Genomic DNA, 23211 nt, shown 5'->3' with positions numbered 1-23211 from the left:
CATGGATCAATTGTATGGAGGCGGATGGAGGGACACATAGTAATCTCTTTAAACACTTGTTTTCATCAATTTGAAGTGATGGACCTTCACTATGGCCCCATACACCTGCCCCATACAGTGCAGAAGAAACACAACGAACGTTATATATATTAATCATATCTGAGATGCTTCTCGATCCAAGTTTAGTGGCAAAACGAAATATGCTGCTGGTGGTCCGCAGCATTTTCAGTCTGATGTTATCAAATTCAGCGGTCCAGGACCCACTGTTGGTATAGGTGATTCCCAAATAACAGAAAGTTTTAACGTGTGTCATTTTGTCACTGTCCAGAAAAAAACTATGCTTCATCTTATTTGCGGCCTGCCCGCATGACATAACATACGTCTTAGATTTGTTCACACAGAGTCTCCTGTTTTTAATAAACAACATAAAACTATCGATTAGGCGCTGGAGGCCTATCTGAGTGCGGGATAAAAGAAATGCGTCGTCCGCATTAAGTAAAAGTGGGACTGGTTTACCACCAATCAAAGGTGCATCCGCGGAAATGTCAACCAGGATACGGTCAATGCCATTGATAAAAAGAGAAAATAAAAGGGGGGCCAAAACGCAACCCTGGCGAATTACCCTTGAAACTTTAAAGAATGGGGTGCATTCGCCTAGGGTGCCATAACGGACCTTGCAGGAAAGTTTTTCATAAAGCCTGGCTAAAAAGTGGACAATTTCCTTCGGTGCCCCAGACTCTAACAAAACCTCCCAAAGAATAGCATGATTAACTAAATCAAACGCGCTGCTCAGATCAGCAAAACATAAAAAGAGGTTGCCATTTTTGGCCACAGTATATTTGTTAATAATAAGGTCCAAGTTAACACATTGTTCCAGGGTGCCCATACCTTTCCGGAAACCATATTGCACTTTAGTTAAAATATTCAAATCAGTTGCCCAAGTTTCTAACCTTTTGAGCAGAATCCTACTCATAACCTTCACTGACGCATCCAGCAAAGAAATTGGCCGGTAGTTGGAGGCCTCGGATTTGCTACCTTTCTTGAATAGGGGAATTATAACTGATTGTCCCCAAGAAGGAGGGAAATTGTCTTCTGCCGCACAATTAAAAATCCTCACCAGGATGGGGACCCACAAATACGGTTCAGCTTTTAACAGGTCAATGGGAACCCCATCCGGGCCTGGGGCTTTTCCTCCTTTACTATTGGAAAGCCCTTCATAGCCTTCCTCCAATGTTACTCCAATGGGAAGGGGTATCCAAGGTGAAACCTCGGTAGTTGATACCTCTAGGGATATCCCTTCCGGGTTAAAGATGTTAGTAAAATGGGTAATCCAGTCATTACATGCTACGTAGGAAGTTAATTCCGGGGTGTCATCTTTATTGAGAAAAGGGCTGTTAATTGTTTCCCAATATAATTTGCAGTTTTTGGTCTCCACTGCTTCCTTTAACTTATCCCAAGCTTCACTCTGTAAAATCTTTTTTCTGGTGGTAATTGCCATTTTATAGTTGGCCCTAAGAAGCTTTATTCCATCACTGTCTCGCGGTTTAGTGCCCAATGCTTTCTTTAGTTCCCGGAGGGCAAGTATACATGGTTTATCAAACCATCCCTGCTTCATGCCTCTATTGGATGAGAGAACCCTGGTGAAAATACCTTCGATAGTGGTGTTCATAGTAATAAAGTGTGACAGTAGGGAGTCCGGATTAGTTACATTATTTAAGCAATAGCTGATTTGAGTTTTACAACTGGTTATAACCTCCTTCTGTTTGGCTTTAGAATTGATTCCAGACCATTTGATCCTTAGACCATTTGGTCTGATGGGTACTAGATCAGTGGAGCACTTTTCTGTTGTCACTATTGGTGTACCGTGACCCAAAAGGGTGATACAAATACTATTGTGATCACTAAGACATTCTTCTTTAATATACAGGTTGGAAAAGTCTCCGGTACTAGACCGCAAAATGTGGTCTATGAATGTCCCAGCATCCCTTCCTGTAAAAGTGGGACATGTAACTGCCTAGAGGTTTTTGTTACAGTTTAACAGGTGTAGGTCTAGCTTAATCAACATTTTATTGAGTATTGAGCCATAATTACAGTGGGGGAAATGGAGGAAATCCTCCCTCTCTCCCACTCCCCCCCATTGGTTGGACAGTACTGTTCCAAGGCCACAGGGATTCCCATTGGACAGGTGGCATGGCTGTAGGTTGAAATCACCTGCCCATACAACCTCTGCCTTTCTGTTCGAGATGCCCAAAACCCTTACAATTTCCTTTTCGAGGGGGAATAAAATGTTCCCTCTAGAGGCATCAAAAATGTTGTTATAAAAATTCACTATAACCAGATCTATTCCCTTACTGCACTCAACCCTCACAACCTGACCGTGGGTACCCACAGTCGAACTGCTTCTGACTACACAGTTACTCATCTTATTAGACAGGAGCAGCAAAAGACCCCCCTTGGCCCTACCTGAGCTGGATTTGGTGGGTTTAAGGCAATGGGATGAATAACCTTCAATATTAATTTGTTCCTGGCACCAGGTTTCCTGGAGAAGGATTATGTCAAAACCTTCCCCAATGAACCTAGACCAGAAGGGTGAGTCTAATTTCCCTGCAATACCAGCGATGTTCCAGGAGATAAAGGTAAGGCCAGCGGACTTGATGGTGTCATGAACGCCCATCACCGGCTGGGTAACACAGGGTATGGTTGAAATAACTTCCTCGACGCTCGCAGCTAGGCCTAATTTATTGGCGTCAAAGGATGCGCTCTCATCAAGACTAAAACAAAGGGCACCTTTACAAGAATTGGTGGTTGGGTTGTAGCTTGTAATGGTATGAGATAGAAAAGGTACTGTGGGGCTTCCTACTTTGGCCGTAATATGTCGACGGGCCTCCCGTTCAACGACGGGTACACCGTCCGTCGTACACAGTGCTGTAACTGTGTCATAAACAGGTGACTTGCAAACATAGGGGGACCCAAGCTGCCTAGTGGCTGGCTGACTGGAGTGTGATGGAGCACTGCGTCAATCGACCATCTCCAGACAGTCAAATCTGTTGCTAGTATGGACACCTTGCCATCCATTCCCCATAGGTGGACCTTTATTGGGGTACCATGGACGGGGTAGCCAATCCCTATTCCTGCTTTTTTGAGTCATCCAGGGGCCTCCATAATTCCAGGGTTGTTCTTGAGGGATAACCCAATTTGGAGCTACAATTGGGGTATGAAAGTTAAATACTGGTGGATAAAAAAAGGAGAGCCGCTTAGTATCGATTCCCCCTTTCTTCTCCAACTCTGGCCATGAACAGATGTGATTCACCGAGGATGCGTCTTCGCAGGTAACAATGACGCAATCCCCCTGAATACTCTTGGTGCTCGCCCCCACCCACAAGACCCTACGAACAGAAGATATTCTGCAGGTATTAGTAGGCTGTAGTGGTCTGTTGATGCTAAGCCATTGAAGTATTTTATTCAAAAGGGACCAGGAAGGTTCATCAGTACCTGTTGGAAGTTCCGGGACTCCCGTTAGAATTACCGTGAATGGGGAGGCCTCCGGAGGGAGATGAACTGGGCGTTTAGGCCTAGACCCCCTCTTGGCATCTGTATGATGTAGTTTATGAGTAACCGAGGGTTTGTCTTGAGGTGGCAGCAGTGATCCCTGCGCCGCGATGGCGTTAGCAGCTTGGGGTAATACTGCAGAAGACGGTTGGGTAAGGGTTAGTTGACTGGTTAAGTGCGATTGGGATGTAGGTTGTGATGATGGTTTAACATTGGGTTTGGGGAGTACACACTGGTTTGAAGCAGGTAATAAGGTGGTTGAAGGCTCTTTAGTTTTGGCCTGAACTTTGGGTGTAACCGTCGGTCTAGGTGGATTAACCGGTGTGGTCCCAGAGTTAATTGCTACTGGAACCCCTCCGGTATTGGTAGTACCCGCCCTGGTCTGATTCGGTATTTTGGTGAGGAGTATGGCGAGTTGCTTTTCTATAGCCATAACACTCCTCTCCAAAGGTTGGAGGTGGCGTTTGAGTAAGTCCCTAAAACTAGCAAGAAGATGTGATGTGTCATTGTCCAACGGACTAGGGCCACCCTTTTGTACATTGTCCAAAATAGAGCATTGTAGACTAGATGAATCTAATACAACGAAGTTTTCACTAGGGAGGATATTGTTAGATAATGGGACAATTGGCCCTTTCTTTTTGCTGGTGATATGGTCTGATTTAGTATTCCCCTGTTTGGGCAATTCAGGCTGTTTAGGAACGGCACCTTCTCTGACTCCCCTGAGTTTATTAACCTGTGATAGGTCCTGAGCCGGATCTTCAGATAAAATCTGCTCAAGGTCTGGGGTTGTCTCAAGGTTCTCCGTCGAGTTTAATTCCAGTGACAGATTGGTGGCTGATAAATCTACAGCACTGGGGATGGAGTGAACTTGTGCTGTGGTGCCGGGCTGTAATAAAATTGGAATTGGTGTAACTGATGGCAACGGGGTTAAGGCAGTTGCTATGGGGCCCATTGAAGATCTCCGGGCAATCGCAAGGTCCTGAGAGACCCTGCGTTCTAAGACAGCAATATTTTGATTGATAGCCTCAGTTGTTTTAGTGATGAATAAATCAATAGGTCCTGTAAATGAGGCAGCTTTCAGAGCTGTTTTACTTCTGGAACCCCTAGTCATAATTGCAACAGTTTGTAAACTCACAGATGGGTGATCAAATGTCCGAATGTCAGTGGATCAAAGACAGTACCTTTAGGTAGTGACCGGAGGAAATAGATGCAAGGGGGGTGGCCCAGCCCAGCCTGGAACGGGCTGAAACGGGCCCGCCCTTGGCCCGGGCTTCGCCCGGCGTCCCGCGAGACGGGGGTGACGCGCTATTTCAGCGCCTCCTGGCGCGCAGATGACGCGGCTTGCGCCGCTCGGAATGCTGGGGATTGTGGTTTCTTAATCCCCCCTCACACCGTGCTCCACTCGGCTACCTGACTCCAAGGTGTCAGAGGAGTCGGGAGGCGGGAGGGCGAGCAGCCGAGGGCTGAAGGTCTCTGGAGTTAAGGTCGTCGACAAGGCAAGTGGCAGCAAAGTCCTCGAAAGAAACTGGAAAGGTTCCCCCCCTCGACCGGGGTGACGCGCTATTTCAGCGCCTCCTGGCGCGCAGATGACGCGGCGTGCGCCGCTCGGAATGCTGGGGATTGTGGTTTCTTAATCCCCCCTCACACCGCGCTCCACTCGGCTACCTGACTCCAAGGTGTCAGAGGAGTCGGGCAGCGGGAGGCGGGAGGGCGAGCAGCCGAGGGCTGAAGGTCTCTGGAGTTAAGGTCGGCGACAAGGCAAGTGGCAGCAAAGTCCTCGAAAGAAACTGGAAAGGTTCCCCCCCTCGACCGGGGTGACGCGCTATTTCAGCGCCTCTTGGCGCGCAGATGACGCGGCGTGCGCCGCTCGGAATGCTGGGGATTGTGGTTTCTTAATCCCCCCTCACACCGCGCTCCACTCGGCTACCTGACTCCAAGGTGTAAGAGGAGTCGGGCAGCGGGAGGCGGGAGGGCGAGCAGCCGAGGGCTGAAGGTCTCTGGAGTTAAGGTCGGCGACAAGGCAAGTGGCAGCAAAGTCCTCGAAAGAAACTGGAAAGGTTCAGTTAATCAGTGTATAGAAATGTTTGTGTACACATGTTCTGAGTTGTTCGGGTGTGATATATATTTATTTAAAAGCTAGGCCTTATTTTTATAATTTGGTTTCGGTGAGGATGTTAGACTGCTTTGTTTAGTAATTTATCAAGCAGCAGTTTGATGATCTGTATGGTTAATGAGTAGTGTATTCCCTGCCACAGACACGTGCGCACACACAGACATCCAACAGCTACTAACAGTTCAGGTTATTCTCTGTTCTCGGATTGCCGTCTGCTGGTTACGCACAGGGCCGGACTGGGAACCAAAACAGGCCCTGGCAAAGTGCTCGGCCGGCCCCCCCGCCCACCGGGCGGGAGGGGGGCGAGCGCTTTGCCAGGGCCGCTTTTCAGCCGATTTTGTTACAGGGCCGATTTTGCAGCTATGCTGCAAAAACGGCTCTGCAACAAAAACGGCCCCCTAGAGCCCAAAACCGGCCCCCATCCTTGCGGCCGACCGAGGGATTGCCCGGTGCCCACAACAGTCAGTCCGGGCCTGGTTACGCGCACAGCCCCCACCGTTACCTGAGAACCATTGGAGACGTCGACTTCGGACGTGCGCACCCGAGAATCGCGTCCAGAATTAACCCGAGGATCACGTCGTGCCGCCCCTTGGGTCACTGAACGCCCGAGGTGCCCTGCGGGAGGTCTGCGGAAGGCCCTGACGAGGCCCCGATGAGCAGGCGAGGTGAAAGCAGGAGCAGGTGCAGCCTTGGAGCATGGTGAGAGCAGGTGAAAGCAGGAGATTACCGGCGGTGCCTGAGAGGCCTGGCTCCGAGAGGAGAATATTTAAATTCAAAATGCTGTCCTCAAAAGAGTGCTCTCGGTGCTAGTAGTCTCTAAGCTTGTGACAGCACCTTATCAACAGGAGAGCAGCAAGGGGCTGGGAGAGTGGAGCGCGCAGCGGTAACCGGGGAACAGAGGTAAGTGAGGAGTAGCTGTGGGTGTGTAAGATACCCTGAGTGAGGGAGGGTCTGGCTTTTCAAATAATTAAGGTAATCAAATCCAAAAGTGACCTAAAAGTGACTGTGGTAGCCATAAGCTACTGAGTTGGTAATGGGGGCCCGGAAAATCCCTGTGGAGGCTCGACCTGGGAGGAAGCTTTGAATAGGCTACATACAGGATTGGTGAACGGAGGGCAAGTAACGAAGAAAGGATTACAAAGATGGCACCAGCCAAAGCAAGAACCCGTAAGGCCCCAAAAATTGGGAAAAAGAATTAAATAAACGTTCAAGCAGTAGGCGAAGTGAGCAGTGTCTCTAAGCTAAAGGGGGCATCTGAAAGAGACACGTTAGTATTAGATTCCTTACCTTAGAATATCCCCAGGCGTCACACTGGATCCGGAAATTTTTGCGTAGCAGTACCCTTGCGCGTCGGTAGGCGTCGTCTGCGGCTCTGCGTCCGTCGTGGGCGCCGTGATGACGTCGTCGGAGTACTTAGACGCCGCCTCCGCGTGCTGACGTCAGTTCTTCTTTTTTCCGCGCCAGCAAGCGCAGATCTGGAAAAAGCAGTAACCCTAGTCAATTTTTGACTAACTTGGGGATGCCCGGGTTCAAGCCCTGTGATGATTGCGACCGCCTGATGTCGGTCACGGATCCTCACCGCGTCTGTTTATCTTGTCTGGGCGTCGACCACGATGACAGAAGTTGGAGAAGTGTGGCTCACTGGTTAGAGGAGGCAGACCCTGATGCAGATGTCCGACCCGGGACCAGGGTTCAATTCCCGACGCGGCAGGGTCTTAAGCCCAAATGTCCACGGACTCGATAATTCTCGCCTCGGTGCCTACTCGAATCATGGGTTCACACTCTGCAGCTCTGGGCAATAACTTGCTTAATCTCCACTACGGCCCCCCCGCGGCGGGATGCCTGGTCTTCACCTTGGGGATGCCCAGGAGGGGTAATCTCGCAGGGAAAGCCAGGACGGGTTCCCAAAGCAAGCGCTAAGAGACCTGTCGGTGATTTGGCGCTATATAAATCGAAATTAACATAACATAACAAGGCCTGCTCCGACTGCCGGGCCCTCTCTTCGAAAGCCAGGCGGGAGCGGTCCCGCAGGCGACTCGAACTCCGGCAGTCGGTCCCGCGCCGTGAGCGGTCCCGATCCCATGGGAGGTCGAGGGACAGGTCACGGGCTCGGAGCCACCACAGTTCCGAGAGTAGGCCGCACTCCTCCGGGTCGAAGTCGTCGTCAGGTAAGAGGCACAAGAAGTCCAAGCGGCGTCATCGCTCTTCGGACTCCCCCCCGACGCTCGCGCGATGGGTTCGGGTGACACCACCCACGCGACTCCGTCGGAGTCGCGGGCGCCGCGTGCAGCTCCACACCCTCCGGTCCCTGGGCTGAACGCGTCGCAGGAGGAGATCGAGCGCTTCCTCATGGCCATGAGGAAACTCTATCCTCCGGCGGGCTCCGCGGCGCCTTCGGGCCCAGCGGACCCGTCTGGGGCCCCTAGCGGGTCGGCGGTTCCGGCCCCGACGCCGTCTGGTGCTTCGGCCCCGACGCCGCCGACGCCTTCGGGCCCGGCGCCGCAGGTCCCCACTATCCCGACGCCGCCGGTGCCGAGGGGTTCAGTTGTCCCGGCGCCTTCGGGCCCGGCGCCGCAGGACGCCGCTGGACCTCCTTCCGGATCTGGTTCGTCGGCGGTGGATCTTACGACCTCCCCGGCGTCGGACCCGCAGGTGTCGCCTCCGGCGCCGTCGACGGGCGGCGCCGTCCCCGGTTCCACCTTCGTTCCTGTTCAGCCGTCGGGACGGCCCCGATGGGCGCCGCTCCAGACGTCGTTTGGTGAATTTCACTTTAATGTACAAGCCCCATTAGTTGAGAACCCTGAGTTTCAGGAGATGGGTGATGAAGAGGACTGGGAGGGGTCTGAGGACCCTCTGACCAGGGAGTGTCAGTCTCATGAGGACTGGACAGGAGACCTTGGGGAGGCCAGTGGCCTGGACACCTCTCCAGACACTGGTTTTGTCTCCCCTCCTACCGTGGCTTCGGAGGAGGGGGCAACCTATAGTGTGGTGCTGATGAGGGCTGCCAAGGCCTTGGGCCTTGAGCTCCCCGTCGCGGCCGTGAGGACTAACCTCCTCACTGAGGTCCTTAAACCGCAGTCAAGCTCGGCCGAGACTCTGCTGCCCTTTAATGAGGCCTTGACCGACGTTCTTCTGGGCACTTGGTCCAAGCCCGCTACGGGTTCGCCCGTAGATAGGAACGTGGCCAGACGCCACCTTCTAGCCCCGGGCGACCCATGTTTCCTGTCCACCCACCCCACCCCCGAGAGTCTGGTCATCCAGGCCTCTAATTCCCAGACCGAATTCCCGTCCGCCCCGCCGGACAGGGAATCCAAGAGGTATGAGCAGTATGGAAAGAAAATATTCTCATCCCTTAGTTTGGGTCTGCGGTCTTCCAACACCGCATGCCTCTTGGGCCGTTACACCCACTCCCTGTGGGATACGGTCGCGGATGTGCTGCCAGAGTGTCCGTTGGAGGTACGGGCCAAACTCGGCCAAGCCCTTGTGGAGGGCCGGGACACAGCCAAGTATTCCATTAGGTGTGGGCTGGATACCACCGACTCGCTAGGCAGGGCGATGGCAACGACAGTGGCAGTCAGACGCCACGCCTGGCTGAGGTCCGCCAACTTTTCGGCAGATGTCCAGAACACACTCATGGACATGCCGTTCGATGGCCGTCGCCTCTTTGGCGACCAAGCAGACCATGCGCTCGAGCGCTTTAAGGACTCCAGGGCTACGGCCAAGTCCTTGGGCCTCTCGGCCACGGAAGGGGTGCGCCCACACGTGCCGCTAGCCACGCTCCGCAGGGCAATACCCAACTTGGTGGCGGCCGTGGTAACTGCCGTCCAGGCGGTAGGGGTCAACGGCGAGGTCAGTCCACACCTTCCCCCGCAGCATCTGCCTCTAAACCCTCCTAGTCCGTGCTTTCCGGCCCATGTGACGCCAATGGGGGGCAGGGTTCGCCATCACCACCTCCACTGGCGCACTGTCACTTCGGACAGGTGGGTGCTGCAAATCGTCCGAAGAGGCTACTCCCTCCCCTTCGAGGCGACTCCTCCAGCCATGCCACCGCAGAACCACCGTGTATCGGGGGATCATTTGCGACTTCTGCAGGAGGAAGTTACGGCCCTCTTGGCCAAGGGGGCCATCGAGCGCGTTCCTGGGCCAGAAGTAGGGTGTGGTTGCTACTCCCACTACTTTCTGGTACCCAAGAAGGGCAAGGGGGGCCTACGCCCTATCTTGGATCTACGGAACGTCAACGGCTTCCTCCGGAAGGAGAAGTTCAAGATGCTGACACTGGCTCAGGTCCTAGCTGCCCTGGACCCAGGAGACTGGATGGTAGCGTTGGACTTGCAGGACGCTTATTTCCACATCCCCGTCCTGCCGGACCACCGGCGCTACCTGCAGTTTACGGTTGGCCACGAGCACTTTCAGTTTACCGTGCTCCCCTTCGGCCTTACCAGCGCCCCACGGGTGTTCAGAAAGGTGATGGCGGTGGTCGCAGCTCATCTGCGCAGGTTAGGGGTTTCAGTCTTCCCCTACCTCGACGACTGGTTGTTGAAGGCGGGCTCGCCCCAGACAGTCGTCAGCCACCTCCAGACTACGGCAGATCTCCAGCACCAGCTGGGGTTCTCCATCAATGTGCCAAAGTCACACCTGTGTCCCTCTCAGAAGCTCCTCTTCATCGGAGCGGTTCTGGACTCTGCGCAGTTTCGGGTTTATCCACCCGAACAGCGGGTCCGGGATATTCAGGCTCTGATTCCCATCTTTCAGCCATTATCCCGGGTCTCGGTCAGGTTGACGCTGCGGCTCCTGGGGCTGATGGCCTCCTGCATCCTTCTGGTGCATCACGCCAGGTGGCGGATGCGGGCTCTGCAGTGGGACCTGAAGTTTCAGTGGGCCCAGCATCAGGGCAATCTGTCCGACCACGTCCTGATCTCGGAGGGCACTGCGAGACAGCTGCAGTGGTGGCTCGCGGACCGCGATTGGGTCAGCGGCAGATCCCTCTCCCTTCCCCAACCGGAGCACGTAGTTGTGACGGACGCGTCCCTCCAGGGCTGGGGGGGCCACATGGGAGAGGCAGAGATCAGAGGCCTCTGGTCTCCGGCAGAGGCCCGGCTCCACATCAACCTGTTGGAGTTACGGGCGATTCGTCTAGCACTGAAGGCATTCCTCCCCTCTGTCCGGGGGAGTGTAGTGCAGGTGTTCACGGACAACACCACCGCCATGTGGTACTGCAACAAACAGGGCGGGGTGGGGTCGTGGACCCTTTGCCAGGAGGCTCTGCGCCTCTGGCAGTGGCTGGAACGCCAGGGCGTGACCCTGGTGGCTCAACACCTGGCGGGTTCTCTGAACGCCAGGGCGGACGAGCTCAGCCATTGGTGCATGATGGATCACGAATGGCGTCTGAACTCGGACGTGGCGCAAGGCCTCTTTCAGCGATGGGGAGAGCCTTGGTTAGATCTATTCGCCACCGAAGAGAACGCGCAATGTCATCTGTTCTGCGCGTTGGAATTTCCAAGGCGGCACTCGCTCGGAGACGCTTTTCGTCGCGAGTGGAGTTGCGGTCTGTTGTACGCCTTTCTGCCTATACCACTTCTGCCCAGAGTGCTGAAGAAGATCAAGCGCGACCAGGCCCAAGTCATCCTTGTGGCTCCGGACTGGGCGAGAAGGTACTGGTATCCAGAGCTACTCAATATGTCAGTCGATCCCCCGGTTCGTCTGCCTCTTCAGGAGGACCTTCTGTCGCAGCAGCAGGGGACGGTCCCCCACCCGAGCCTGTCCAGTCTCCACCTCCATGCTTGGAGATTGAGCGGCGACAGTTGAGGCCATTTGACTTGCCTCCTGAAGTCTGTAACGTCATTCTGGCAGCCAGGCGTGCCTCCACGAAGTCGGTATACGCCTGCAGGTGGAACAGATTTGTGGCATGGTGCACAGCAAAGGCTGTGGATCCTCTTGCTGCCCCTCTTTCTGAGGTTCTTCTCTTCCTTCTTTCTCTTGCCCAGCAGGGCTCTGCTCTGGGCACTATCAAGGGCTATCTTTCTGCCCTTTCAGCCTTTCTCAGGCTACCTGATCAGCCTTCTTTGTTCAAGTCCCCTATTGTGAATAGATTTCTTAAGGGCATCACACACACGTTTCCTCCTGTTCCGTTTGTGATGCCTCAGTGGGACTTGAACCTGGTTCTTACATTTCTGATGTGCGCTCCCTTTGAGCCGCTTCACAACTGTCCTCTTCGCCTTCTGACTTTGAAGACTGCTTTCCTGGTTGCCATCACTCTGCCAGGAGAGTGAGTGAGCTCGAGGCCCTTTCTTGTACTCCACCTTTCCTTTCTGTCCATCCGGACAAAGTGGTGCTACGTACCAAACCTTCTTTCCTGCCCAAGGTTGTCACGGCCTTCCACATCGGGCAGTCTATCACCTTGCCAACCTTCTTACCGCCACCGCATCCCTCTAAAGAGGAAGAGCGGCTCCACCGTCTGGACCCAAAACGTGCGCTCTCGTTTTATTTGGATCGCACACGCCAGTTCCGGGTGGATGACCAACTCTTTGTTGGTTACGTGGGCGCTAAGAAGGGGAAAGCGGTGCACAAGAGGACCATCTCCCGGTGGATCATCTTATGCATCCAGGCATGCTACTCTTTGGCTAGGAAGGAGCCCCCTGCTGGATTTCGGGCTCATTCTACCCGAGCCACGGCGACTACCACTGCCCTAGGCAGGGGTGTGCCCTTACAAGACATCTGTCAGGCAGCTACGTGGGCATCGCTGCACACGTTTGCGAGACACTACTGCCTGGACAGCCAAGTCCGGAGGGATGGCTTCTTTGGCCGTTCCGTCCTCCAGGACTTTCTGGTGTGATTATTGGTTCGCAGACCCACCACCGGGGTTGGTATTGCTGGGGTATCTATTCTAAGGTAAGGAATCTAATACTAACGTGTCTGTTTCAGATGCACAAGTTACTACTTGTGTAACGATATATCTGTAAGAAACATTAGTTAGTATTAGATTCCTTACCGACCCACCCATCCTCCCCGTTCTGCAAACCAATATCTAGGGTTAGGGTTGTCCCCTTTCAGGGCCCTAGTTTCAATGGCACCAGTGTTGGTTTTTAACATGGCTCTGCGTTTCTGGCGCGGAAAAGCTGTGTCTAAGAACTGACGTCAGCACGCGGAGGCGGCGTCTAAGTACTCCGACGACGTCATCACGGCGCCGACGACGGACGCGGAGCCGCAGACGACGCCTACCGACGCGCAAGGGTACTGCTACGCAAAAATTTCCGGATCCAGTCTGACGCCTGGGGATATTCTAAGGTAAGGAATCTAATACTAACTAATGTCTCTTACAGATATATCGTTACGCAAGTAGTAACTTGTGCGACAAGCGAGCCAACCGGAAAGAAGAAATTAGTATCAAGAAATACCCAATCCTTGACTCTAACACCGCAGTCAGCAAAATCTGCAAAATCGAAAATCATAACAAATGGTGGCTCGTTAGTGTCCAACTCAATAAAAGATTTCTTGGGAAGACATTTTAAGGGGATGGATATGACGAAAAAGGAGACAAGTGCCATGGTACATCCAATTTCGGAGTCCATAGGCGCGGTGGAGCTAGCCTCTTCAACGGAGAACAGTTTTAATATCTCTGGATTTTCCTTGAACCCCCGGCTGTCCTCTTCACCAAACGGAGAGCGAGGGCGAAGATGGAACCCTAAGCAGCAAGGATCGGAGTATTAAAGGCAACAATGGAACAGTCGCCCAAACTAAGGCGAATGCTGGCACTGAGTGCTCTTTTGGTATTGCAATCTCCACTGCATGGGCTGGACGTCACAGGAGCCTCGAGCACTTCCATGCTTGAGGTTATGTGGATCCTCCAAAAAACCCTGCAAGGTTTATTGGAGGTATCAGTAGTAAATAATGATATTTTAAAAACACAAGGGGAGCAGTTTAAAGCTATGTTGGGTGAGTTGACACAAATTAAAGGATTTATGCCAGCATTAGTTAGACCGGTAGGTGAAGAACAGGACGGAGTAGGTGGCATAGAGGAAGAGGAAGTTGTACTTAGGGCTCCGAACCCACAGAAAGAGGAACCGAGTGTTTATATATCTCGACAGCCTATGATGGTGGGAAAGTGGGGTGAAAGAAGATATAATACGAGGGGCCTTCTGAGGTCTAGGGGGGAGGGGGTCGCCCCTAGAAATAGACAGCATTTAAAACAACTAGAAAGGAAGGAGAAAAGAGGGAAAGTAGAAAGGAATAGAAAAGAAAATCAAGAGAGACAGGTGAAGCAAAGAACAAAGGAGAATGAGTTAAAACCCCGAGTTGAACAAAAAGAATACTGGATTCCGCAAGAAAGGAAAAAGACTAGTAAAAGTAACTTGGTAGCAACATTGAATGTAAAGGAGGGGACAGACATAGAAAAGAGGATAACCCCCAGTTGGGATCTAGAAGCCCTAGGTGTAATAAGGCCCTTATGGGAAAAGATAAAGGAAACAGCCTTTCAAGGACAAGAGAAGCTGGTTTATTGGGAATCACCAATGTTGAAAGGCAAGATTGTAACCCCGACCTATGGGTTTTCCTGGAACCTGCCGAACAGGGGAAAGGTGGGAAAAAAGCTAGGAAATTAAACCCATTAAATCGTTCACAGCTCCTTTACTCCTTGTCAAAATGTGGAAGCCTCTGCAGCATCGGCACAGAGGACCTGAGAGAAGTAGGCTTTGTTAAGAGTAGTAAAGGGGGCAAAATAACTAAGGTTCTCTTGTATTCTGCCTTGGTAAAAGCCGCTGTGGAAAAAGCAAAGCATGAGCTGCAAAAGGAGGGGATTAGACTGGTAAGAAGGGAGGAAATCCAGGGGCAGCACTTCCTTATGAACCATGCAGGTTTAGGGATACTGCAGGTGAGGTTAATTAATTCAAGTTGAAATAATAAAGATGGTATGGCAATAACTATAACTGATAATGAAATTGCAAGACATGAAAGAGATGTACTTGCTGGAAACTGGTATAATGTTCTAGCAAACACAGATTTAAGGGAGTACGATGAGGAAGGGTTCCTGAGTGAAATAGACTGGGAACATGGGTCGTCACACAGCCTATCAATCCTGTCGTGGAACATAAACGAATATAAGAAAATATCGACTCAAGATAATGTTGTCAATTTCATTAAAAGAAACGATATTGTGTGCTTACAGGAGACTTGGCTGTGTGACGATACCGTAACAAACCTAGTTATAGCAGGATTCGTTCAAAATGCTAAAGCAGCAAAGGAAAAGTCCCGTGGGGAGGCATCGGGGGGCAATTAACTCTGATCTCTACACAGATAGCAAGGAAGGTTGAAAATGTGAAGTTACACTGTGCTTGGTCTCTAGGCTGTAGGGTTCTGCTGCAGAAGTTGGATCCCTGTTATGAAGGGATATGCATTATAAATGTATACATACAGAAGGGAAAGGACCATGAATATGAGGAGAACCTGGCAAAGTTGAAAGATGATATTGCGTCCGTAATTGAAAATGATCAGAAGGATATTTTATTGGTGTTAGGAGATTTTAATTATAGATTAGACCCCCGAAGGGTGGATAGTTGGCATAAGGAATTATTAACATCTTATAATATTGAAGTGGCCAACTTCCCTTGAGGAGAGTCCTCACCACAAGATAAGAAATGTACTCAAATGATGGGTTCATTAGGCATGGTATGCCTAAATGGGAGAATGCAGGGGGATTGGCCAGCAAGTCGCACCTTTATGAAGGGCCAGCAACTCTGCCCAATAGATTATGTGTTTACCCATGCTTGGCATTTTGGGCTAATCAAAAATTTTGAGGTGGTGAAAATGGAAGGTAGTGATCATTACCCCTTGAGAACTGGATTATATTTACCAAACAGTCAAAAGAGAGAAGGGCTCTACAGGTTCATGCGGATTACCCTAAACGGTTGACAACCAGGATAACAGAGGAACACATTGAGAAATTAAAACAAACTCAGCTGGCAATCCCAGTAGAAGAAATCCACTCTAGGAATGGAAGTATCTGGTTTGAAACCACCATAAGTAAGCTAGTGGACACCCTAAGGCAATGTTCTTCAATCTGGGGGGCGCGACACCATCCCAGGGAGGGCGCGCACTCCACGCCAATCTGACCTTTGTTCCCTGCAAGTCTTCTTGGAGGACTCCGGTGAGTGGAAGGGGGAGGGAGGGGAGATCGATGAGGCACGAGGTGCCTGTACTTTTGTCTTGTTAACCTTCCCAGGAAGGGGTTAATTACAGAGCTGACGGCTTCAGCTGCAGTGGGAGTCTCCTCTGCTAAAACAAAAACAAACAGACACGCTTTCAGTTTTAGGAGAGGAGACCCTTCGCCTCCCACTGCAGCTGAAGCTGTCAGCTCTGTGAATTAACCCCCTCCTGGGAGAGTTAGCTCTTCTCAGAACGGAGACAACGTTTCCAGAGAAGCTTAAGGCATGGGCAAAGTGGGGTCTGACCCAGGGCCCCAGCCTTTTAAAGGGGGTGGGGGTGATGGGGGGGGGGGGGGGTTGAAAGAGCCAGCTCTGTTCTACTGTCTTGCCTCATGACCTAGAATCATTTTTAAACACAATGTTGTAAAGAGCGTTTTTCAATCATTAGTTTTTAATGTGTAAAAGTCTATTACAGACATTTTGCAGACAAAAGGTGTTTAAGCGTCATGCGATATCCATATAAAAAGTAGATTTTAGATCAATACATGACCTCACATATGAGAAATAGAAGGGTGTGACAGATTATTTGCAGTAATATTAGTGAACTGCTGTTGTGTTACATACTGAAAACACACATCACTATCCCTGAATATCTGATGTAAACACATTTAGGGGCAGATTTACATTTACTGGCGCATCCCTGCCACCCATGATGCGCTGCATTTACAATGCGGCGCATAATGGGGCAAAAACGGCACAGATGCGTTGCGCATCTGTGCCGTAAAAGCGGTGCATTGCTGGAGTTGCCTCGCAAGCGCGACGCAGCTCCAGCAATGCTTTGGGGGGCCCAATCTGGACAATGCTGCGTCAAGCCTTACGCCTGCTTCAAGCAGGCGCAGGGTTTTGACGCAGCATTGGCCTAAAAGTGACTGAGTGAAATCTTGTAGATTTCACTCAGCCACTTTTAGGAGGCGTTCCTGCGCAGGTACGCCCCCCCTGCGCCGGAACGCCTCCTTATGGCGCAGGGCTTTACAACGTGACGCATCTCCCAGATGTGTCACGTTGTTAATACCCCGCACCATGGCGCATCTTTTGCATCGCCGCGTCACAAAAGTGACGCAACTGCAGCACAAAGGAGGCGCAAGGGGCTTGTATATTTGCCCCTCAGTATTTGACTAAAGAAGCCATGAAAGAGCTGAGACTAGATCATAAAATCAAAGCTGGTCTGAACAGGGGCCCTAAAAATACATTTGGCCCACAGGCCCCAAAATCCTTAAAACGTCCCTGAAAGTTTCTTTTACAATTACACAGGCAGGCGCGCAAAATGCCAGCCAGCCATGTGTTGTTTTAAACAGCTTGCAAATTGCTAAATATGGTTATAAATAAGTATGTATTCATTTGTAATGTTAACAAGCTCCCGGTCCCCCCTTCTTTTTGTTGATTCATTTGTAATGTGATTTTTCTATCTTTGTTCCCTTTTATTATCAGTCATGGATCATTCATGCATCTCTAGAGAACAATTTCTATTTATATTTGCTGTTCAAAGTCTGCACAGACAAGTGTTGAAAATACAGCTTTAGGTAACTGCTTATTTTTATACTATCTGTGACATCAAAATAATGAGCTGGCAACCCTAGTTATAAGACTGGAAGTTTGTTGAGGGATCAGCACATTATTTATTTCCTCAACCCTGATCCCTGGTTACGGCCATAATAGCAATAGTTTAACAAATTTGAAACCCTACGCTGCCGTCAATAATATGCTGAGTTACTTCAAGTTTCTGGGAATGCACCTTGCATTCAGACCACTCACTCCTCATTCTCACTCTTCACTCTCACCCAGCACTCACACTGATCCCGATGCACTCACATCATTCACCCACTTACCCTCCACTCACAGTGATCACTCTGCACTCACAGCGATCACAATGTGCTCACACTGATCACCATGCACTCACACCATTCACCCGCTCACCCTGCACTCACAGCGATCACAATGCACTCACACTGATCACCATACACTCCCACCATTCACCCGCTCACCCTGCACTCCCACTGATCACCTTGTTCTCACACCATTCACCCACTTACCCTCCACTCACGATGATCACTCTGCGCTCACAATGCACTTGTGCTGTTCACCCTGTACCTCACCCTGCAGTCACACGAGCACACTACCTCAACCCTCACTTTGGGAGAAACTGCTATCAAAACTCTCTTGCCTTTCAGCTCGTCCTATTTATGTGAGATTGGGTTCTCAGCACTTGCGGTATTAAAGACTAAGTACCGTTCAAGACTGGATGTGGAGCACAACCAGAGGATGGCAGTAGCAAAAATCCATCCACAGATTGACCGTCTCTGAAAAACAGGCACACCTGTCGCATTTATGTTGGTGGTGTTATTATTAATCCATGTCATGTGTAAAACAAAGCATCCTAGTAAAAACAATTTGCACACATTTTATCTTGGAAAGTGGTGTTTTGAGCTGTGTAATAAGCCTCTGTCATTTCACCACACCCACTCCCAAACCTGCAGTTTACTAAACACTCTTATTGTATTGAATGTTATTCGCTGATTATATGCCCGGAAAGTGCATGTGACGAAATTTCTGTCAGGTGGTGGGGGGGGGGGGGGCAACATCTAAAAAAAATTCAGCTGGGGGGGCTCAACCTACAAAAGTTTGAAGACTTCTGCCCTAAGGATAACATTTAAATCAATCAAATCAGGGCCTGGAAGCCAGAGAGTTAATAAAAATATGCATGCCTGGTTTGACGATGAATGCCGGGTAGCAAAGGCTCAGATCAGGCATAAGGAAAGAAGGTTAAGGGCAAGGTTCAAAGTGGAACTGTCTGATTCCCTTCAATCACTTAGGGTAAAATATAAAACATTAATCAGGAATAACAAAAGAACCTATAAAGATACATGCTGGGCAAATGTGTTGGAGGTAATTGAAACCAGAGATGTAAAAGGTTTTGGAGATTGGTCCAAGAAAGTGCGGGTAGGAAAGTAGGATCCCTAGATTGTATGGTCCCTGAGGATGATTGGGTGGGTTACCTGGAAGAGATATATGGGAACTGGCCGGTACAAGAAAAAGCTGGGGGGACAGGGTGGTCGCTGGTGAGGGACGACCTAAAAGAACTTTTCGCCCCAGTTTTATAAAGAAAATTATAGTAAATCGGAACCTCACTCACACCGCTGGCCTAGACAATCTTCCAGCAGTAATAATAAAGACTAGACCAGAATAGTGGGCAGAGTTTTTTGCAAAGATGTACCAAGTGATTTTGATGACTGGAATTGTACCAGAAAGTTGGAGGGGTGCAATTATAAGACCAATCCACAAGAAGGGGGATTCAAATCTACCAAAGAATTATAGGTTAATAAATCTCCTAGATATAGGGGAGAAAGTCTTTGCAAAAGTTATTTTGGGACTACTTACAGAGTGGTCGGAAGAAAATCAGATTATACCCCCAGAACAGGGGGGGATTTAAAGCAGGCCATTCCACAATTGACCATTGTTTTGCTCTCTGGGCCATAGTGCAGAAATCGATCGAACAGCGGGGGAATTTGTTTTGTTGTTTGTAGACTTCCGCGTAGTGATATGGTGAACCGGGAGCTATTGTGGGAGGCCCTATTCAGTTATGGTATCCCAAAAGATTTGTTAAGTCTGATCCAAATGCTCCACATAAAGAATTGGGCTCAGATAATTTTAGATGTAGATGGAAGTTTAACCAGGAAGATTGAGATTGGAAATGGGTTGCGGCAGGGGTGTGTATTGGCTCCCCTGCTGTTCTCCTTGCTCTTGGCAGACTTGCCATTGACCTTAGAGAACGCCAATGGGGTAAACCCAAAACAAGATGGTAAGCATATTGCATGTTTGCTCTATGCGGACGATCTGGTGATCATGGATCAGACCGAAATTGGCCTACAAAGGAAACTAAATATATTTCATGATTATTGCTCCAAAAAAAAACTGGTGGTGAACATGGATAAGACTAAAGCCCTGAGCTTTGGTCGGAGGAAAGTCGGGTTTGCAAGGCATTTGGGGTCTGAGAAAGTAGAAACCGTACAGAATACAGGTATTAAGGAATGTGGATTGAAAGAAATTTGAAATGGCATACCCATCTAGATGCATTAAAATTAAGAACATCAGCATCGATTAGTGGATTGAAATTGTTTAACAAAACCTATGGTGCAATGTCAGGTGGACCAGTGTTAAAAGCCTACTCTGCCATTGTACATCCGCAGTTTCTGTATGGTGCGGAACTTTTATGCTTAAGTGGCAAAAAGGGTTGGGATGCCAAGGAAGGTAAAAATCTAAACAAATCTATTCTCACTCCCCTCGTCGGCAATGGTACAGGCCATAAGACTTGAACTAGGACTGCCTGCTTGGGGCATCTTAGCTAGTATGGCCCTTCTTCATTTTTAGCAGCGCCTAGGAGTAGGTGAGTACACCAAAATATCACAATGGTGTAAAAACGAAATTCGGAATAGTGAATTAGAATGGGCTAAAGAGACTAGAGCTATCATGACGAAGTTGTGTAGCACGATGAAGGTTAAATTGTGTCCCATTACTTACATGATTAATTGTGAAAAGAAGGTACTAAGGGCATTGGGAAATGAAATATCGCAGGCACAGGATCAAAAAATCCTTGCAAATAAAACCTCAGTACACTTTATGACTGTGGCATGGAAAAATGAACAATGCTTTCCCTATGTTGACAGATTACCCGACTGTTGGTTGAGAAGAGAGGTTCTAAGGACAAGAATTGGGGTAAACCCGTGCTATGTAAATAATGTGGTAAAAAGCTTAATGATCGATAAAATGGGAAGATGTATTTGCACTTTGGGCTCTTCATGTGATTTGTTACATATTTTAATAGATTGCCAGAAGTTTCGTGATATTCGAATCATGTTTTAAGACCAATTTTTAGTAAATATGAGATTAAGTCTAGGGCCCAGGCTGTAACTTTGGTGACGGAAATGAGCCACTTAGATATTGCTGTTGCTATTGGGAAGTTCATGCAAAGAGTAAAGGCACTTCTTCTTAACGGTTTTAAATGAGTTTTTAACCCATCCAGATTTAATTAATTAATGGAGGGTGTATTAATTGTATTGTATTTTAAGATGTGTTTAGTGTATTTAAGATTATGTAACTTTAGATGTATTTTACTATATGTAATGTTTGAGGACCAATAGTCCAAATAAACGTAAATTCAACTTGAACTTGAGTAGTGTATTCAACCAAGTGTGTATATTGTGTGCCTGCTTAAGTAACCAGTCGGACCTCTTTGGCAGTACCTACTACAGTGCCTGTGTCTGCTGCTCCACCAAGCCACCTTGATGTCATGCAAGATGATCCGGTAGAGGGAGATGACAATTCTGCTGACAGGTGGGATGATGAGGACTGGGGCAGTTTAGAGGTAAGGTGTGATACATTGCCAGAGCTTTAAAATCAGCAATACACCTTACATGCTGTATGCTATTAATGGTATTTAATTTATTTTTTATTTCACAATTTTATGAAGCATAAGTCAGCTGAAGAGGTGTCAGCTCACTTTACATCAAATCAACTAGTTGTGTATGTCTGCTCAGAAATAGAACTATCACGTAGCCATTGTAGGCAATAGATTGTAAAACAACATCAACAGTTCAACAACAATCTTAGCAGAAAGCATGGACATATGTTCTCGGAGAAATAGAAGAAGTTGTTAGGTTTGGAGGAGACTGAGGGAGGTGAGGGGAACAAGTGAAGATGTTGAAAGAGAGGAACAAGGTTACTGATCATGGGGGGTCATAATAGGCACAGACAATAGGTTTCGCAGTGAGTCTTTCTTGGATTCATATGCGGTGCATTATTCCAGCAAGAGGATGGGATCTGAAAGTCCTCTTTTTTTCCCTCTTGTTTGTCTACCAGGAGATGGGCCTACCCCTCCCCATGATGTCAGATGTACCCCTCGAAGCCTAGATCATGCTCGCTATATTTAGGTTATTTTTTGTGCCATCAGGTATGGAAGCAGAGCCCACAGCTTTGGGTCAGACCCTGAAGATTCAACGGAAAATGGCAAAAAAGACAGCAGTACACTGAAAAAAAGTATCATCGATGATATAGAAGAGCATTGGAGAACAAACCACCTTGCACTGCCATAGATTGCATGTGTCATCATTGAAGTAATATGTGAGCTAATAAGCAGTGCAAGTTATACTTAAGTCAGTTACTCATAACAGGTGAATTGCAGTGTTTTTTGGTTTTATAACTGTAGTTTTAGTATTAGAAGACCGAAGTATAACTCCACTTTAACTTTTGATATTTTCAGTGATTTTCTAACGTTTTTTAACGTAATTAAAATCTTTCTACCTTACTTATGTATAACTCCACTTTAGGCTTTTTATTTTTCAGTAAATTTCGATTTTTTGATTTAAAGTAATATCTTCCTACGATACGTCCGTTGCCAACCCCATGTGTGCACAGCCTTTGGCCGTGCGCAGTGCGAGGTTGACCGCAGGGCCCTGCATTCAACCCCTGCAAGCGCTCAATGCCCGCAGGCCCCCACGCGGTATCTTCCTCCACCGTTTAAAAAAAACTTTTTCAGGAGTCATGGATAACTTAGTGTGGACCCCTGTGCTCCTGCGGGACTCAAGAAAGGGGCTGCGCTGGTTCTTGCAAGAGTCACGTTGGACTGCGATCTGAAAAAAAATAATATTTTTAAAATTTGGCCTCTTGGGAGGATCCTTCTGAAACCTCTCTCCCCACAAAAGCTAGGTGGTTATAGTCCGCAATTACTGTAATAGCATTGTAGGAAGGTGGCTACCTGACTATGGTTACCCCAGATTTTTTGCCTTGTGTTTAGCTGGTTTTTGACTTAGTTGACCTGGTTCCCTGCTAATCAGGGCCCCAGGCCATCTGCTCTCTCTGTAAAATGGATTCCATGTACCCTAGGTACATACCACAATTGGAAATGGACTCCTTGTCAGCCCCTGTACCATGCACTATAGGTGCCCAGGCCAGGGCATAGGTGCCACCAAGGCCTACCAGGGGCTGCAGCATATCTTTTGCCACCCCTGGCTGGTTCTTAAATTGACACAACTGGCTGATCACTCAGCTGGGGTAAGGTGGTGTAATCACCCCTTGCTTAGATATAGTATACCTATATCTAAACCTATATCTGGACACATATAAACCTGTGAGCCACTCCTATGGAAGGCCTCATCAATCCTGGAGGCAGAGTGCGTGGTTTAATGTGAGATGGAGCTCTAGCATGAGCTGAGCCTGTCTGCAGCTGTCGGGAACAACTCCCTAAGCTGTTTCAGGATAATGCTATACCATATACTCTTAAGTGCATTATAATCCTCGCGGTTATATAGCAACTTTGGTTTGGCTTTATCAAAACATGTCGTGTAAGGTGTCATACGATTT

The 23211-nt window shown here is 49.1% G+C and overlaps 1 protein-coding gene across 2 annotated transcripts in view; it reads left to right on the top strand.

The window, feature by feature from the left end:
* The window catches only part of SCYL1 (SCY1 like pseudokinase 1), a 990258-nt gene that overhangs the window by 704779 nt on the left and 262268 nt on the right, over positions 1 to 23211 (top strand). For both annotated transcript variants that reach the window (XM_078660868.1, XM_078660869.1), the window contains exon 14: positions 21093 to 21217. In XM_078660868.1, coding sequence (XP_078516994.1) covers positions 21093 to 21217 — 125 coding nt within the window. The remainder of the gene's footprint in view (positions 1 to 21092; positions 21218 to 23211) is intronic.

The sequence above is a fragment of the Lissotriton helveticus genome, chromosome 9 (genome assembly GCF_964261635.1).
Source record: "Lissotriton helveticus chromosome 9, aLisHel1.1, whole genome shotgun sequence".
Classification (NCBI taxonomy): Eukaryota; Metazoa; Chordata; class Amphibia; order Caudata; family Salamandridae; genus Lissotriton; species Lissotriton helveticus.
The sequence above is the reverse complement of the archived record's forward strand: the minus strand, read 5'-3'. Positions and strand labels throughout refer to the sequence as shown.